Source organism: Triturus cristatus, chromosome 12 (assembly GCF_964204655.1).
Source record: "Triturus cristatus chromosome 12, aTriCri1.1, whole genome shotgun sequence".
Taxonomy (NCBI): domain Eukaryota; kingdom Metazoa; phylum Chordata; class Amphibia; order Caudata; family Salamandridae; genus Triturus; species Triturus cristatus.
In genome coordinates, this window is record NC_140595.1 from 173,996,353 (window position 1) to 174,015,131 (window position 18,779).

The following is an 18,779-nucleotide window of genomic DNA, read 5'->3' on the forward strand; positions in this document are numbered from 1 at the left end:
TCATGTTAGGTCAGGAACACCCACTTTGCATCTCATTAGAGATGCAAAGCTGGGCGTTAAGATTTCGTGCGTTTCACGCGTTAGCGTGACCCTGCTAATTAGGCGATAAAATTATCGCCGCTTTTCGGCCAAAAACCGCCGCAAAAGCGGCGATAATTTTCTATCGCCTCGTTGCTGATATGCCCCAGTGTGACTCCGGCCCCACCAACTCCCTGCCAACTCTGAATCAATGCATACGGGTACTGCACAATTAGCAGGTTGTAAGGGTTGATTAGCACTGGAACATCAGAGTGTTTCACGAAAACGGACCGACTCTTTGTCAGCTGCGCTGCGCTTCATTCTGTACATACCCATTTCACTGAGCTTACCTTGCTTCCCCTTGAGTACCGGTAATCTCTTTCGACAAGGAGATGTTCCGATAGTCAAGCACAGATAGTTTAGAAGTGCCGGTACTCAGTACCGGTGAGTACCGGCCCGTTTAAAGCACTGCTCAAGTCCGTTCATTAAACCACTCTACACTTACTGCTTCTTCGTCTCACTCTTGCAGGTTCTCTTTTCACCATTGTTTCCTTCCTTTGTTTTTCTCACCCCCCTTCTTCCTCCATTGTATACCTTCCTCTCTTGCTCTGGTTCAAAGCAGTGCTTGGAATTTGCAAGCACAGTCACGCACTGAGTACCCGCACTTCCTTCATTTTAAAGTGCCAGCACCCACCTGCACTTTACAGCAGAGGTCCAACACTTTTTATACGGGGGCATTGGTACTTATTTATGTAGGAAACAGGCGAGTACCTACACTTCTATATTTCCATTTCCAGCCCCGGGGCAAAGTCTGACGATGTAAAACATGCCTCGTTCTCCTCAATCGCTGGTCCCCACCACCCGGACCCACCAGCATGCTCTTGGGGCGCCTCGTCAGGGGTAGTAGGCGCTATATAAATGTAATTACAAATCCAATACAAAGTGGAATATCAGTCAAACATGTGAAAGGGTAATGGTGGACTTCCTCACGCGAAAAAGAGGTAATTTCCCAGCTGCCACGTGCCTGTAGACTGCTGTGTGGAGTCCGACTTGCGACTGAAACGGCCCCAGCCCTGCCATCACTGCACAGTCGGCTGGTCAGTGTCTATGGAAGGGCTTCGCCGCCTGTCATCAGTGCCCCACAGCCCTGGGCAGACTGATTGAATGAGGTCTGGCACTGGAAGTGACACTGCGAGGGAGGGGGGCGGCGCGGGGAGGGCAGACAGGGAGCTGGTAGCCCGCACTCTGCCTCCGGGAAGCAGACGGCTGCCATCGAGGCATGGGTCCTGGGAGCTGAGGGGCGCCGTGCCAACATGAAGAGAGGCGGCTGGAGGCAGCGCCGCGGCCTCACCCCCCTGGGCTTCTGGCTGCTTCCCTTCTACCTGGCAGGTAAACTGTAGGCGTCGCGTGCATGACGTGACATGATAGAAGAAACATGGATATAAATGAGTTTACTTTAATATTGCGCAACCTGCGGAAAACTCAACAGGACTGACTCGGCCGTTCATACTTCCAAGGTAGAGAGGAGAGTAGCATAGATGTGTACACACTTACTGCTGTGGTTTTGTGCTACATATATGCATAATTGTTATTGGAATGTTGGGAGCCGCATTGAGGACAATTGAATGTCTGAGGGCCGATAATGGCTGATATAGGCCTTCTGGTCAAACGTTCAAACGCTTGGCTTTTGTTTACCACTTTTTAATTTGGTACATTCATCCCCTGTAGCTGAAATGTTCTAGCAACATTAAAGCCCTCTGTCCCGGGGTATATAGGTTCTTAAAAGCCTTCACCCTCGTTACAGACCCCGATTCAGGGCTTTTACCAACCATTATCTCCATTGGGCACGGGCTATCATGCCACATTGTTTCCAGATGAAACAGGAGGGATGACCTTTCACGAAAAAGTCTGGCTATAAAAACGAAAGTCATAAATTGAAAAAGACTATGGTAAAAATACCCAAATAAATGTCTCGGTTGAACGCTGGGCAGAAGCAGAGAGCCTGTAGCCAGCCTTTTTGCCTACGATTAGACCTCAGAATAATAACTAAAGTGATTATTTCAGCAGCATTAGCCAGAGGCAACTTTTTCTGTTGTTTGAACTGTAGCGATTACTGCTCGCCAACTCAGTTGCAAACACTGATCTCAGAAGGTTGCAAGGAGCAGTCATCTCTGGCAGGATGATAGCTGGTGGCCTCCACATCCCTGAACAGGCTCTCGAGCCATGGATCTGTGGTACCCAATGTCTACAACTGTTGAGTAACATCATCAGCGAATGTTCTAGGTCTGTGGAGGCACCTTAGAATGGCCAATGTTATGAAGTTGGACTCGGTGATCAGAGGATGGAAGGAAACTGGGATGCTGCGAAAACTACCAGTTGAGCATGGGGGTGGGGGGGTGGGGGACGTAGTTACTGCTACAGTCAGTGACTTTAAATTTGGTTAATAAAAAATCTCTCGCCGTATTTTGTGTTTGCATTGCCTCCAATGTGTATGTGAAATGCTGAATTAAGCACTGTTCTGAATTTACTAGAATTAGCTTTATTCCTACATACACTTGGTCAGTGGATTTAGCTGTGTTTCTTTATTTCTATAGCGCCTATAATGCCAGACCCAAACTTTAAGGAGCAGTAGTCACCACACATCTAAGCACACTTAGTTACAGCCATGTATGCTGCTTTCATTGCACGTCGAAACCCCCTTTCTCTAAATCCCGGTAACTGATCCTAAGAAGATGTCTGGCACAACTTTGGAGAATGTGACTGGCCGCCACCGTCGCAGAAATCAGGCACCATTTATTTTACATCAACAAAAATATTTGAGATTGTCTTTGTCTGGCTATCATCTCACTGGTGAGTTGACCGATACCCTGGATACATTAAATGATCTTTTCAAGCCAACTCCTGTGCTTTGGTCACCGCAGGCAAGACCAAGGTCAGACGGGGAAACAATGTGAAGTGATAAATTTTCTATTTATTAACCAAGATCAATTTCGAAAGAGAGATATAGAAATTTGCTATGAACACCAAATTGCGTGAAGTGGAGAAGCCAAGATTAAAATGTAGGACTCCAAATTTGACAGTTAACGTACAAGAAGAAACTTCCAAGGACATAGCATCATCCCTTAGGAAAGACGTATAAGTGGAGTGGAGGTGTGTGTGCGTGTGTATCTTCCCGGGTGACCTCAGTGGTTTATTTTATCGAATCGAACTCCGTAAATAATTTCGCCACACGACTATGATCACCTATTGAATGCCTATTAAAACCATAGCATACTGGGTTGTTTTTTGAAGTTCATATATTTCTAACGTAGACTGTATACCATCCAAAATGCAATGTAGATAGCTCCAGTTTTTTGATAAAGTGATATAAGGGCTGAGTAAGCCGATCTTTCGATTTATCAAGAAATTTATTAGATTTGATCATTAGTGAAAGTTAAAAACTCTGTATACAGCATAATAATTAATTAGGAAAAAGGCACCTGTGTCATATTGGGCAATTTTCAAAAAGGTATCAATGCAATTTTGTTCCATTATTTGCATTGACCGAGTGGGGTAAACATTTCCTTTGCAATAACTGAGCTCTATGGGCTGTACAATTATAGTTTTGCACTGGACAAGTTGCTTCAGTAAATGCCGCAAGTAATGGTGCAAAATTAAATCCGGGATCAATTACCTAACACTGTGGATATATTCGCAATACGATGCCTGCAAACCACCTCCAGAATGTGTCTAGCACAAGCACACCCTTATTTTTATACACATGGTCTGTTCTGGTTGATTCCATTTCCATCCAAAGTTGCCCCGCCATTTGTTTATAATGAAGCTGGAAGATCAGGTTTGAGACATTCCTTCATTTGTGAGTGGTTTTGTATAGCATAACATTTTAGTATGATTTCACTTCTTCTGCAAGAATCTTTGTTCTAAATATTTTTTTAATAAAAAAGGATAACAATACCTTTATACTAATGAGGCGTTGACACCTTAAGTATAAAGCCAAGAGCCTAAGAAATGAGGAATATATCTTGTGGAAGCTGGATTTTCTAAAATTTCCATATCTTGTGGAAGCTGGATTTTCAATAATTTCAAAGGTTTTCTCCCGGTCCACGACCACTGACATGGTGGAGAACATTTACGCATTTGCCACAGCCCCACCCACAGATAAGTATAGGAAAGAGTTGCAGGTTCAAGAACAGCAGAGGTCGCTGATTGTGGCTTAGTGCGCCAGCGACAGTGCATATACACCACAAAGTGGTTAAAATGTGTTCTCCACAACATTTAATGAATACCAGTTTTGAGTCTTTCAGGGGCCCTATAATACTTTTGGTAGGAGTGCTTTTGCGGTTGAACCACCTGCAACATCTCATTACCTGGAGAAAGGAAGGAGAGTATTGACTGACTTACATAGACAACACAAATACATATACAACTTTATAAAAATTAATATCAAGTGGAAATCTGGCAAAACGGGTCCTCGGAAGGCACTGCACACCTTATTTTTCTGACTGGCTTCCCTTCTTTAAACCTCTTTTGATGATATCTGCTTGCCAGGCTTCCATACAATCGACAGTGAAACAGTCCCTAATTGGTTTGTGCCTGATCCAAGATGGCGGAGGAAAAATGTTTTTGTTTATGTTCATGCCTCAGGCCACATTCTATGTTTACTATATGCACAGCGAGGAGAACTTTGGTAGGCTTGGACTGGATTTCTTCTTATGCCGCGGGGCTGCCGCGGCTCAGCGGTTGGGACACCTTGTCCCACTAATTGACAGCAGTGTTTTCTGGCGTCCCTGGCTCTGCTAGCAGATTGACAAAACAGCTCTTCTAGTCTGCCCTAATTACTGTCAATTAAAGTGAGGCCCTGTCATTTTTGAGACATAAAGAAAGTACTGAGAATTGTCCAAGCGGCCGTTTCCCAGTTTGCTCAGTGTGTTCCCTGGGAAAAGGCCACCTCTCCATTCCACCTCCTGTAGCCCACCCGCATGAAACCTCAATGCTGGCAGGGCAGTGTGTTCAACAGGGCCTAGGTCGCTGTGCTGCTGACTAGGGGGAAGGAACTGAGCTGTGCTAAACTTTGCAATGGCGGTTCTGAATTGTGCTGATACGCAGGGGCGCTGGACTGCACTGAGCCAAACTCAGGGCACAAGTCCTATAAACAGAAGTGGGGGGACTGACCAACTTAGGCAGTATGCAAGTGACATCATGAAACATGCCATAACAGCACATGATGTCACGACACGTGACATTCCACGTGGCATCGCAGTAAATGACCTTACTGAAAGTGACATCACAAGAAGTGACATCAGATACTAAAATCTCCCACATATGTTTATCAGGTACTGGGGGGCATATTATCAAGCACGGTGTTAAAATTATCGCGCTTTAGCGGCAGAAAACTGCCGCTAAAGCAGCGATAATGAGCTTGATAATATGCGCAGAGAATTCCAATAGAAGCCCATGTTGACACAAGAACATGGGCTTCTATGGGAATTCTCAAGGGCATATTATCAAGCCCATTATCGCCGCTTTAGCGGCAGTTTTCTGCCGCTAAAGCGGCAGTAATTTTAACGCAGTTTCTTGGTAATATGCCCCATCATGAGCAAATCTAAGTACATGATGAGATTTAACAAATGAGATTTGGAGTCCGAGCTGTGCCAAAAAAGTGGCGCAATCCTGACGCAAAACCTAGGCCTCAACTAAGAAATCGTTTTCTAAAACCTGCCACAAAGAAATTGGCAATTAAAAAAAGCATGGTAGTAGATCTGTGCTGCTGAATTGGTTGCAAAGTCTGCATTTTAAAATATTTTATGGGGTTACGGCATCTGCTGCAGAGGTGCCCATTAAATCTCAGCGAATAATAATAATGGTGAGATAACTCCAGAGGTTAACGCATTTTTTGGAGAGATCTGTGTTTTCTGTAGTCCCAAATTTGAATCAAAGTAGTATAGAAGATTAAGTTGTCTCCTGCAAAGCATAATTACCCACTGTTCTTTTGGGGTGGGGGATTGGTGAACCTCTATTTTGTTGGTATCTTCTTCGGGTTTGTTCTTCATGATATCGTAACACACATAGTGTGCATCTTACACAATGTTGTGAGCAAAAACATACCACATAATTATGCAATAGTTCTCTGATATGTGTATGATATAATATTTGCCAACTGAAAATACAATAAAAAAGTTGTCTCCTGCAAAGCAAAGCCCATCATGTAACATGCAGATCGCATATTTGTATTTTATGTAGATAGGTAGGATTACTGCTTCGAACACAGAGATCCTTTTGTTACTTGCACATTATAAATTGTAATCATTCTAGTGCACCACAGTGAGCTATGAAGGGCATTTGACTCCTGCACCTTGTAACCCTGACTGTCTCATGTAACACATCTTGTACATTGATTTGCACACTTAAGTGATTTATTTTGACTGGATAATGTGTATGTTATAGAAAGCGCTCTAACCCGCTGCATTGGGATGAGTAGCACTATAAAAGAAATAAAATAGTGCTATTTTAAATTGTTATTTGTGTAAATACTGAGACAGACCAGCCAATCTGACATTCTTACAGTGCATGCACTTATATACAGGGACTGAACAAAGACAAAAGCTGCCTCTCTTAGGTACCTGTGAAGAGATAACAAGCTGTGTGCCTTTGTTTCCTCTCCCTTGCATTTGCATGTAGGTGTGAGGTTCCAGGCCGCCTCCAGTCTGATACTCGATCAAAAGAAGGCCTGATGGCCCCTTATCTTCTGCCTTTATCCTTAGCACAGCTGGAGGTGAACCCATTCCCCCGCTCGGGTGGGAGGAATGGGTCCAATGCCTGAACCTGTGCTAAATTATTCTAAAATCCAAGGTCACTGCTAAATTGTGCTAGAAAATTCTAAAGTCCTGTGTCACTATGAATAATTGGGATGAGGCCCAAGGTGACGGTCCTAAACTATCCTAAGATTAAAGGAGCGGCCGTTTAATGTATGGGTCAAGTGGTCAAATGTCCATGGCCTCCACATTCAAGGGATCCCTGGGAAAGTGAGCGGGATGCTATCGTCAACACCCATCTCTCCTGCTACCTCACCTGCCTGTCTACCGCATCATTTTTCCCTGCCTCGCCTTCCCTCTCGCGCTTGATACCTCTGTTCCCTCCACCATACCTCTCTCGCTACCTCACACATTTTGTGCTACTTCTCCTTCGCTACCTATACTTATTTTTCTCTGTAATTACCTCTTCTCTGTCTCCTTCTCTATTTCAACAAAGCCTATCTACCTCACCCCTCCCTCGCCCTTCACGCTTCAATCATCTCTGTCAACCTCACCTGTCTCTTTATATTTCTCCACCTCCCCAACTGCACTCTTCCTCACCCTATTTCTACCACTGTCTCAGCCTCACTTTCTACCACTGTGTGAACATCACCTTCTTCTCTGCCTCACCTCAGCCTTTTTATGTCTCCATCTTATTCTTAATACCTCTTCTCTCTTTCTACCCTTCACCTCGCTCCACCTGTTTCCCTGGTTCCCTACTATCTTTATCTGACCAGTCATTCTATTCCTATTTCCTCATGTGTCCCTCTTGTTACCTCATCACTCTCTTGCTACCTTCCATCTTTCTAGGCTTCTCTCTCCATGTCACCTCTCTGACTGTCTACCTCTATCTTCAACTCTTTTTAATTCACTGATTGGTATACGGCACTCTTTGACTTTCCTCTTTGTTTCATTCTTCCTTTCCCTAGTTCTCAGTACCTCAGTCTAAACCCTTACATACCTCTCCACCTATCTTTCTGTTTCTACCTCTCCGTATCTTTCATTTTTATTATCACTCTTTACCTTAGATCTCACCAATTTCTCTACATCACCTGTAGCATTTTCTCCTCCACCTTCATTATCTTCTCCTATTTGACTTATTCTGTAAGGCCGGTGATCATTGTGTGATCCAGGGAGTGTAAGGCCGGTGATCACTGTGTGACCCAGGGAGTGTAAGGCCGGTGATCACTGTGTGACCCAGGGAGTGTAAGGCGGGTGATCACTGTGTGACCCAGGAAGAGTAAGGCTGGTGATCGCTGTGTGACAAAGGAAGTGTAAGTCCGGTGATCATTGTGTGATCCAGGGAGTGTAAGGCCGGTGATCACTGTGTGACCCAAGGAGTGTAGGGCCGGTGATCACTGTGTGACCCAGGGAGTGTAAGGTGGGTGACCACTGTGTGATCTAGGGAGTGTAAGGCCGGTGATCACTTTGTGACCCAGGGAGTGTAAGGCCGGTGATCACTTTGTGACCCAGGGAGTGTAAGGCCGGTGATCACTGTGTGACCAGGGAGTGTAACGCCGGTGATCACTGTGTGACCCACGGAATGAAGGCAGGAGATCACTCTGTGACCCAGGAGGTGTAAGGCTGGTGATCACTGTGTGACCCAGTAAGTGTAAGGCTGGTGATCACTGTGTGACCCACGAAGTGTACGGCTGGTGATCGCTGTTTGACCCAGGAAGAGTAAGGCCGGTGATTACTGTGTGACCCATGAAGTGTAAGGCTGGTGATCACTGTATGACCCAGGGAGTGTAAGGCTGGTGATCACTGTGTGACCCAGGAAGTGTAAGGCTGGTGATCACTGTGTGACCCAGGGAGTGTAAGGCTGGTGATCACTGTGTGACTCAGGGAGTGTAAGGCTGGTGATCACTGTGTGACCCAGGAAGTGTAAGGCTGGTGATCACTGTGTGACCCAGGAAGTGTAAGGCTGGTGATCAGTGTGTGACCCAGGAAGTGTAAGGCTGGTGATCGCTGTGTGACTCAGGGAGTGTAAGGCTGGTGATCACTGTTGACCCAGGAAGTGTAAGGCTGGTGATCAGTGTGTGACCCAGGAAGTGTAAGGCTGGTGATTGCTGTGTGACCCAGGAAGTGTAAGGCTGGTGATCATTGTGTGACCCAGGAAGTGTAAGGCTGGTGATCAGTGTGTGACCCAGGAAGTGTAATGCTGGTGATCGCTGTGTAACCCAGGAAGTGTAAGGCTGGTGATCATTGTGTGACTCAGGAAGTGTAAGGCTGGTGATCATTGTGTGACCCAGGGAGTGTAAGGTTGGTGACCACTGTGTGACCCAGGAAGTGTAAGGCTGGTGATCATTGTGTGACCCAGGAAGTGAACACATGAAAGGGGAAAGGCGAATGATGATAATCCTGCTTGTCTCAAAGTCAGGTACTCCAAGACTTCTTATAATCAAAGATTCAAATGAGCACCCCCTGGACTCAGGCTCTGGTCCTGCGTGCAGAACAAATCAATTTCAGGGTACATTTTATATGCGAGGCATTATACATTTTGTGGAATTCGAGTACTACAAAATAGGTAAAGAAACTTAGGTAAGACTACCATTTTAATTACAGCGATACAGTTGATCATGGACAGTGGAAGGATTGAACTTCGGTCTTCCCATCAATCATTGCAGGGCTTGTCCATCATTTTCTCTGATCGTTTACCCATCATCTTTGGAGACTTGGATACCAAGGTACTTATACCTTCAGGTCGCCATATTAATGAGAGAACAGTCAGTATTTCCCCATTGACTTGGTTACTAGGACTGACTCGGATATACCTCCTTTAATCTTCCATCTGCGGTAGCCTCCAATCTCACTCCTGCACGTATAATCATTGTAAACCGGTCCCTGGTTCTTGAGTGCACACTCTTACAGCATCACCATATAGTAGAGTTGTAATGCAAGAGTTTGAAGAGCATGTAGAATAAGTCATATATCAACCATGGATTTATTTTGCTGAATATGTAACTGCATACCATTCATCTAAGAGACTAGTAAAGTAAAAAAACAATCCAGTTATCCTTGTGATATCCAGAAACATGGGAATAAAGGGTCTCAAGTACAATGGAATCTTGGGACCAAATTACACACCGACCTTTTGCTACCCATTCAGCATTATGTGATGCAAGCTATGTACTAATTGTATTACAATAGGAGTACTCTGAGAAGGTTGTGAAAGATCTAACATCATTAACAATAATATGGATGGATGCAATTGGCGACCTTCCTTTAGATGCCTGTGAATGCCGGGATAGGGACCACCAGACCTCCCCCCATCCCTGTGTTCACAGCATGTGTCCCTCCCTGTGGCAGATGCTGCTATTAAACAAGTATAGCTTCCAAAAAAGACATTGACTTGAATAGGTATTGGTGGTGCAGACCACCTTCTGCTGACCCGGCACCAGGGTGACTATTTCCAAAGGGGCACCTGCCCCGTGGGACAGCTTCCCCTTTGAGATCAGATACCACCACAAGTCGGGTATTCGTTATGATAAATGTTTTGAGACATTGATTGCAACCCCGAAGCACTGATACATAGCAACTCTGAAATATGAAGGGATACACCTATCATGCCCCTCCCTGCTTGCGTTTTGTGAAGAGTCACACAACGACTTTCTAAAGTTTGGAACACTTTTCTGACTCATAAGATGGGTTTTGTACATTCGAAAGCACTCTATGCCATCATATCATAACATGCGAGTATGTAAAGCACCCGTTCGCCCAAGGGTATCTTGGCGCTGAATAACAGATGTTTATTGTTACCCAACTCAATGTTATCGACCTCAGTAGGATGAAAAGCTGAGTTGACCTACCAAGATTTGAACCTGTGACCATGAGGTCGAACACAGGTCCTTACAAGTGAATGCATTAGTCCACTAAGCCACCAGACCCAGCATCACAATGCTGCTGTGGTTTTGTGATTCTCAGACAAGGCAAGCAGGAAAATTGCTCTGACAGCTCATCTTGTCGGCAAAACTGCAGCTGTTACACGTTAATTTGTTTTATTCACGGTTTGAAAATTGCAAATTTTTCGCAAACATATGAAAGTTTAAAAAAATCTTTTATATATGTTCTAATCTATATCAAAAATAGCATGTGTTCCATAAATATTGTAGAACATTTCCGATAAAGCACATCGTGGTAACCAGGACAACAAGGCTGTGCATACTAATCCATAGTCATTAAAACAGCCTCACTCTCTATTGACCCTTGCAAGCCAATTCTGCATCTTTTATTTACAGATCACAGCGTCACACCCTGTGGAACAATTACAGCACGCATTACGCATTACGCATGGCTTCCCGCGCGGCATTGGCGCTGGTGCTGCTCAAGTGATGCATGATGCAAGCTGTCTATGACCTGGATGAAGCTCTGATTGCTAAATATGAGATCAGAGTTTTATTTATTTCCTTGGTGGTTAGGGCCTCTGCCTATATCTCATTTACCTTTATAATCACATGACAAATACAAAATTAAATTAATATAAATTAAAACTTAGCCCTAATTCCAGAGTCATGCTGGTACTTAACTTCAGTCAATAGAGCAAGCCTTAAAAACGAGTTTCTCTAAATTTTACACATTCCTGTATTGCTCCATCTAGATGGATTTTTAAATCCTTGAAAAAACTACTTTCTGGTATTTTATGATTAAGTTCACATAACTCTAATGGATTTTGAAATATATGATCTCCTAGATCAACCTGAATCAATTATATGAATCTTTTTTCAAACCGCTCAAAATGAATTCATGAATTGGAGGTGGGGTTATTGGTTTAGCCCTTCATCTTTCATTATTTTCCTTTTTCTCCCTAGTCAAGCATTTCATTGTGGACTTTGCTTTTGTTTGTTTTTTTGCATTTCCTCAGCCATATAATCCCAAGCCTTCTCCTACTGTTATGACCTCCAAAACAAAAAACAATCTAAATCCTTCCCTTCTTTCCCTCCACGATCCTTTTCAATCCAAATAACAGACTAACATGTCCACCACGCAAATTAATTTCATATTTCCCTATACTAATTCACTAATAATCCTTTATGGGTTCTGGAATAATGTACTACTTGCCAAAAAAGCACTTCAACACCTCATCAGGGATAGCAAGCGCTATATAAATGCAAACCTTTTTACCTCTTCTACCCCTTCGCCATCCAAATAACTGACTAACATATCCACCACTCAAATTACTTTCATATTTCACTATACTAGTTCACCATTAACTCTATCTGGGTTCCAGAGTAGCGTGCTACTCGACGAAAAAGCACTTCAACACCCCATAAGGGGTAGCAAGCGCTGTATATATGCAAACCTATTTCCCTTACCTATCCCTCCACTATCCTTTTCAAGCCAAATAACTAACATATCCACCACTCAAATTACTTTCATATTTTCACTATAGTAATTCACCACAAATCATTTATGGGTACAGAAGTAGTGTGCTACTCGGCAAAAAAGCACTTAAACACCCCATCAAGGGTAGCAAGCACTATATAAATGCAAACCTTTTTTTCCCTCTTCTATCCCACCATTATCCTTCTCAATCCAAATAACTGACTAACATATCGGCCACTCAAAAGACTTTCCTATTTTCACTATACTAATTCACCACTAATCCTTTATGGGTTCCGGAGTAGCGTGCTACTTGGCAAAAAAGCGCTTTGACGCCTCGTCAAGGGTAGTAAGCGCTAAATACATGCAATTACAATACAAATACAATACAAAAAGAAGGGGCATTTCTTTTGCAAGTCTCAGCATGACCATGACAAGAGAGGAGCTTTCACACCACTATAACGATGATACGGGTAGTGCCAAGAAACTATGTCAAGTACCATTTATATAAGCAAATACACTCGGATACATTAATCGAATTCCAGTTGTTCAAATGCATATACGGAAAACCTAAAGGAGTAATTTGAAGTCAGGCAAACCAGTTTCAATGTGGACTCTGCTGCACCCGACATGGCGCCCATACCCCAATCTAAAAGGTGTCCTAGTGTTTGGGGGACATTTTCTCCCAAAGTGCATCCTGTGTCCATGTCTAGAGCTGCATCAGAGGCTTTGGGGGAGCACAGTGATGGGCTGCATTGCTTGCATGACAGACTTGACATCACTAATACTATTCTGGAGTGGATCAGAACACTTAAATGGGGTCCATGTATTGAAAGGACAATACTAATGGCCCCTATGTGCTGGGAAATTCCTTACAGTGTAAAGGGGACATCTGAGGACTCTTGCTACCAAGATCGCCATTATTTACTTGGCTTTTCTGGATAATTGAGTTGTAGGGTCCTCTGTCCATGTGGATAACCTAAAAAGCCATTGGGTCTTCCGCAAACGAGGTCCCAAAGGTCGAAAATGTACTCTCACCTTATAAATCAGGTAAGGGATCCATGAGTAGGATGTACCAGACTTAGTTTTTCGAAGATGTCCCATTCCTGGTGTCCTGTTAATGAGGATTGCATTATCGGAAGTTAATGAAGATTAAGAAAAATGTAGCAGAGCAATGCACTTGCCTTTTCTATCGCCCCATAAATGGGGAATACCTAGGAAAATGAGGGGTTGTACCCCAGCAGCCTCCACATGGTCCGATCCTACAAAAACAACCTCTTGTGGGAGTTTTTTTCCACAAAAAATAAACATCCGGCGAATTCTGCAAAACAAAGTAGGATATGCTCTTTTAGACTCCCAAAAATCAAATTTTTCCAAGAAATTAGTTTAATCTACCTTTTATTTTGAAGACTTTACAAACTTCATGAAGGTGATGCTCTTTTTTCAAAGTAGTACATTCTTAAAAGCTGACCTTGCAAGTGTGGCCATGCCCTCTATTGAATATAAAGGAGTCATTACAAGCTAATCTGACAGTATACCCTCTCCATATCCCATATGTAATATCAATAATATCCTATTTATTGCATCGACCTAACCAATACAGAAAATAGTGAGTATAAGTAATTATAAGTGGGCCTGTGAATAGAAATTATATAAATACCCTGCAATGTAATGGTTATGTCGATGTTGTGGATGTAATGTGGTAGGTCAATATTATCGATTGCGATATTGTGTCATGCACCTCTTCCCACACCCTAAGGGCAAGGAGCAGACGGCTCGAGTGTCCCGGACAATTGTATGGAAACTACTATGTTCCTAATACATGCTGCAAACATTATTCAACTTTTCAAGGGCATTTTTTTACTACTTTCTGGCTTATACACTCCATGTGACCTAATGAACATGAAGCCCATCTAACACCATCAAGAGAAGTTAAAAACCTAGGAGTAACCATGGACTCAGACTTATCCTTGATACTTCATGCTAACAGCGCCACACAAAGTGCCTTCAACACAACGGAAACATTGGATTGATTCTTCCCATGCCAACATAAACTGCAAGCGATCCTGACTAAGCCAACAGCCAATACAGTGGTGCACCCGTATTCAGTATTTGCAAAATACAGCTCTGCACCTTCACCCAAGAGAACGCATGACTCCAGTCCTGCAGTCGCTCCACTGGCTATGTATTGCTAGAAGGGCAACGGTCAAGTCACTCTGAATTGTCCACAGAGTGTCCTGAGAAAAAGGACCACTTTGCTTACAAGTTAAAGTCAAACAATAAAACAACCAAACAGAACACTGCACTCCAGGATTCCCCCAGCTATCATCATACCACCACCCCATAAGAAATCTGTAGGAGGCACTGCTTTCTCAGTACAAGCCGCTAAGCACTAGAACTACCATCCGGCGTTAGCAACACCCAGGAGAATATACACTTTCAATACAATAAACTTGGCTTTTTCCTAAATAGGTGGACCACCTGCATCCCAGCAACACAGCCCTGAAAAATAGTCGCCCCCTCAAGCGCAAACCTCAGCTTACAACCCACGAATCACAAACAGCTCAACTGGCAACTTGTCTTTATTATCCAGGAAAGCAAAAAAATTTCTGACTTATATGCCATTATATAGTTATGTACCTCCATCTATATCAGTTGTAGCCCACAATAAAACAAAAAACATACTACACAGCGGTCAACAACAAATTGTAACTTATACCTCTTAAATATACATAAGAAATATCTGCTATGATGGTTGTCCATTTCCAGCACTGTGCGGCCAAAAAACAAACATCACCCAATTGAAAAGGCATGGAATATCTGAAGAGATCTGTCACACATTACTGGACAGTTTGGAGTACTTTAGAATAGTCCATTCACTGCAGGTCCCATATATCTATACAATTTGAAAGCTTCATTACATCTCTCAAGAAATGGGATGGTAATAAAAATGCCCTTCCCAACAGATCTCTCCACTTCCCTCTCCCTCCAACAGTGCCAGCTCAGGAGCACAACTATACTCAAAAACTCAGATTGGACAACCCAGTACAGTAACCAGTCCCAGCTAGGAAGACTATATCATATGAAACACCATAAAGGTACCGGCAGAGCTGTTCAAAGCTACCCGCAGGCTGTAAAACCATGTAATTGTGTGACTGTCTCTTGCACTTCATCATCAAGCACACTGCTATGAACTGCGCCCCATAGCACAATAACCGCCCCTCGGTGGTCATCACGCACCACATGGACACACGTCTCCCATCAAATCAAACCTAAAACAACATTCTTTGAACCACACACCCTACACTTGTAGCATGCTACTCATGTGGGCAAGCACTTCATTTCCCCACATGGGGGTAGTAAGTGGTATATAAATGCTGCAATACTATAAAATACAAAGATGCATTTGCTCCTGCGACAGAGAGTAACACAAGGAGAGAGAGATGGACAGCCTGTATGCAGATTCCTTTGGGACATGGAGGGAGACCACACCAACTGCTTCCCTGGTATTTATCTGTCATGCAGGTTGGCACTCCCATGAGTAAATGTAAGAGGGCACCTAAAGGATCCCACCACTAAATGGCCCCACACTGCAACAACAATCTGTCTCTGCTGCTACTCAGGCTTGTGCATCAGTCACATCCCAACTTTACGTTCGTTGTACCAAAGGTTCTTGAACTCCCTCAGTGACTTCTATTGATTTAGTTCCCAGGCTATACCTTCTCTCAATATCCCCTCTCTACAGTAATGCCTTATCCTAATATTATTTCATATCATTTATTTGTATATAGTTCTTAGGTTGCGCTGAGGGAAGCCGGAGGATGCCTGAGTGGACTTTCATGAGATGGAGGTATAATAAAAGGGTTTAAATGATAATAAGTTTGGTTGGTAAAAACAATAATGAGAGAAGTGATATGAGAGTCTGATCATCAGCAGTCAGACCGCTGGCCATTTAGAAAGGATTGGTTTTAAGCAATATCCTGAATTTACCTTTGGCTTGAGGAGGATGCTGAAAGGGAGGAGGGTTAGGTAGTCTGCCACCAAAAGCTCCCTAGTAATCTTTTCTGACACACCACATTTTTACTTTACCTACATGTTCCCTTCCTCTTCATCTCACTTCGCCCCCACTACATGTAATTAGAGATCTCCCCTGTAGGAATCTGGCTCTGTATATATTTTTATTTTTTTATTTTGAAGGTTTTATATAGCGCGGACAAGACCCTTGCGGGTATCAGAGCACTGTACAACAAATAAGGAGATAGGGGAAATCGAAATATACATACAAAAAATTCTTGGTTATGATAGCCAAACAATGGTAACTGTTCCAACAAAAAAGCAAATATTTACACGCCTGCATCTATAGATCAAGTGAATTTAGTCAGGAGAATAGATTTCACTTCATTTTTAGGTCTCGCCTGACCCAGCGCAGGCGCTGGTCTGGCAAGACTTTTTGAGAGGACTCCAAAAAGTGCTACCAGGCCAGCCTAGACCTACAGTGCATGTGCGCGGCAGCGCGCTGCCGCGCTTGACGCGAGTACTTTCACTTTCACGGCCGCACGGCCGCTTGGCATAGCCAATAGGTCTCGCTTTTGAGACCTTATAAATATTTAGCTATGCAACTGTTGCATGGCTAAACACTTATAAGGTCCCAAAGGCGAAACCTATTGGCTATGCCAATGCTTGTTAAAGGATGCCGTGTGAGGGTTTTGTCTTCTTTTTGGGGGTAAGGCATTCCATATCCTAGGGGCCATGCCTGAGAAGGAGCGGTTATAAGTTTTCTTCTTGGTGAATCGTTGTGGTTTCAGTAAAAGGTTATCAGAACTCCTGTTGGTTCTGTTCCCACCAGATAGTATTAATTTCTCTGCAAGGTATCGAGGTGTTTTTTGATGCAAAGCCTTGTGTGTCATACAGGTGATTTTCAAATGGATTCTGGCTTCAAAGGGTAGCCAGTTAAGGGCATGTAGGTCCGGGGAGATGTGACAGTTTCTTTTGGAGCCAGTGATTAGTCTGGCGGCTGTGTTGATTGATATACTATACCAAAGTGAGGTATAGTGTGCACAGAGTCCAGTGGACCCAAAAGATAGGCAGAGGTAAAGTAGATAGCACCTCACTCTCTATTTCTGGTAGTGTGGGCGAGCAGTAAGGCTTTATCAGAGGACAGTGTTAAGCATTTGTTGTACACACTCAGTCAGCAAATGAATTCACACACTCAAAGACTGAACTTCAGACCAATTGTTTTTGTATAAAAGTATTCTTTTAGTTATTTTATTTTCTAGAACCAAGCAAGCCTGGCACAGGTAAGCAATAAATACTTTTCAATAGTAATGCAGTTGTAACCCAGTTTGGATTGCAATTGTAAATGTACTTTGATTTGTTTACAGTAGTGGTACTGATAATGCAATGCTTTTCAGAATACAGTACATATACTTTGTATAGAATTTTTAGTAAAATGACCAGTAGATTAATTTGCAGATTACTTTTCTTACACAGTGCAGTATACCTGGATACTACACTGGGACATTTCCTGTAAACAGGTGAGTAAAAGCTTTTTTGTTATTTAGTACAATTTTAAAAAGATTTCTTTGGTTTTCCAACTCCACACTTCGAAACTTTTCACAGAAAGACAGTCAATGTTATCATTTGGAGGAAAATAGTGTTATTGATTAGCAGGTAAGTACTTTGTTGTGGGAGTTGGTATTCTGGGGTTAGACTCAGCGGTCCCCCAGGGTCAAAGATGCACTCTTGTTATACCCTCAGCGGCATTAGGGCGGCCGGGTGCAGAGCGCTGAGGTCCAATGTTATCCAATGGGTGATAGGGGGCCTCTGGTTGGTGGCTGCTGACAAGCAGGCCACTGGGTTGTGGGAGCAAAGCTCCTGGACTTAAGCTCAGGGCAAATGGGGGTTTAGGCTAGCACAAAAGATGCACCCTCAGCGGCACTGGGGCGGCCGGGTGCAGAGTGCTGTGTTGGCGTCGGAAGCCCTGTAGCTTTCAATAGGGAGTCTATGGTTTGCAAAAGCACTGCAGGCTCGAGGACGAAGGTCTTCTGGGTGCGACCACCACTTGGAGAGGTAAGTTGGGATGCTGGGGGTTGGTTATCTACCGTCGGTAGGGCCACCCAAGGCCGTGTGGCATCGGGTGCAGGGGTGCCCTTTAGGGTCGGATCTTCTTACCAGCTCCTGGTCACGGTTCCGGTTTGAGGCTGCAGGCGTCAGCTGGAGGCTTGAGGCAGGGCAGGGGTCACCGGATATCGGGTTTGGATTGCTGGGGAGACCGCCTCTTGGTATTGGGCCACTCAAACTCCAGCCGAGGGCGTCGGGTGTAGAGTGGTGCAGGCCCGCGGATCCTTGCGGAGCTGGAGTCTGTTGTTTGAACAAATCCGGTGTTCACAGGAGACAGAGTCTTTGGTATGGAAGGCAGGCAGATCGTCTTGGTTTCTCAAGGTTGCTGGCTGCAGGACACACCGGGATTTCGCTTGAGCAGGTGGGAGGTGGGGACAGGCCGGTAAGGTTGGGGCCAAGTCAGTGGGCGTCCTCCTCTTGTTAGCTTCGGCACAGCTGTTCGGTCCTTCTTTTCTCTTTCTGGTTCCTTGTCTTAGGAAGCAAGGTTCAGGGATGTCCCTAAATACTATATGTAGGGGCATTACAGGTAGG

General features: G+C 43.9%; 1 protein-coding gene across 2 annotated transcripts in view; it reads left to right on the top strand.

Annotated features, from left to right (window-relative positions):
- Positions 1-1,275: 1,275 nt before the first annotated feature.
- LOC146773013 (immunoglobulin superfamily member 11-like) overlaps positions 1,276-18,779 on the top strand; it is a 67,917-nt gene continuing 50,413 nt past the window's right edge. For both annotated transcript variants that reach the window (XM_085638136.1, XM_085638137.1), the window contains exon 1: positions 1,276-1,407. In XM_085638136.1, coding sequence (XP_085494262.1) covers positions 1,332-1,407 — 76 coding nt within the window. In that variant the 5' untranslated portion in view covers positions 1,276-1,331. The remainder of the gene's footprint in view (positions 1,408-18,779) is intronic.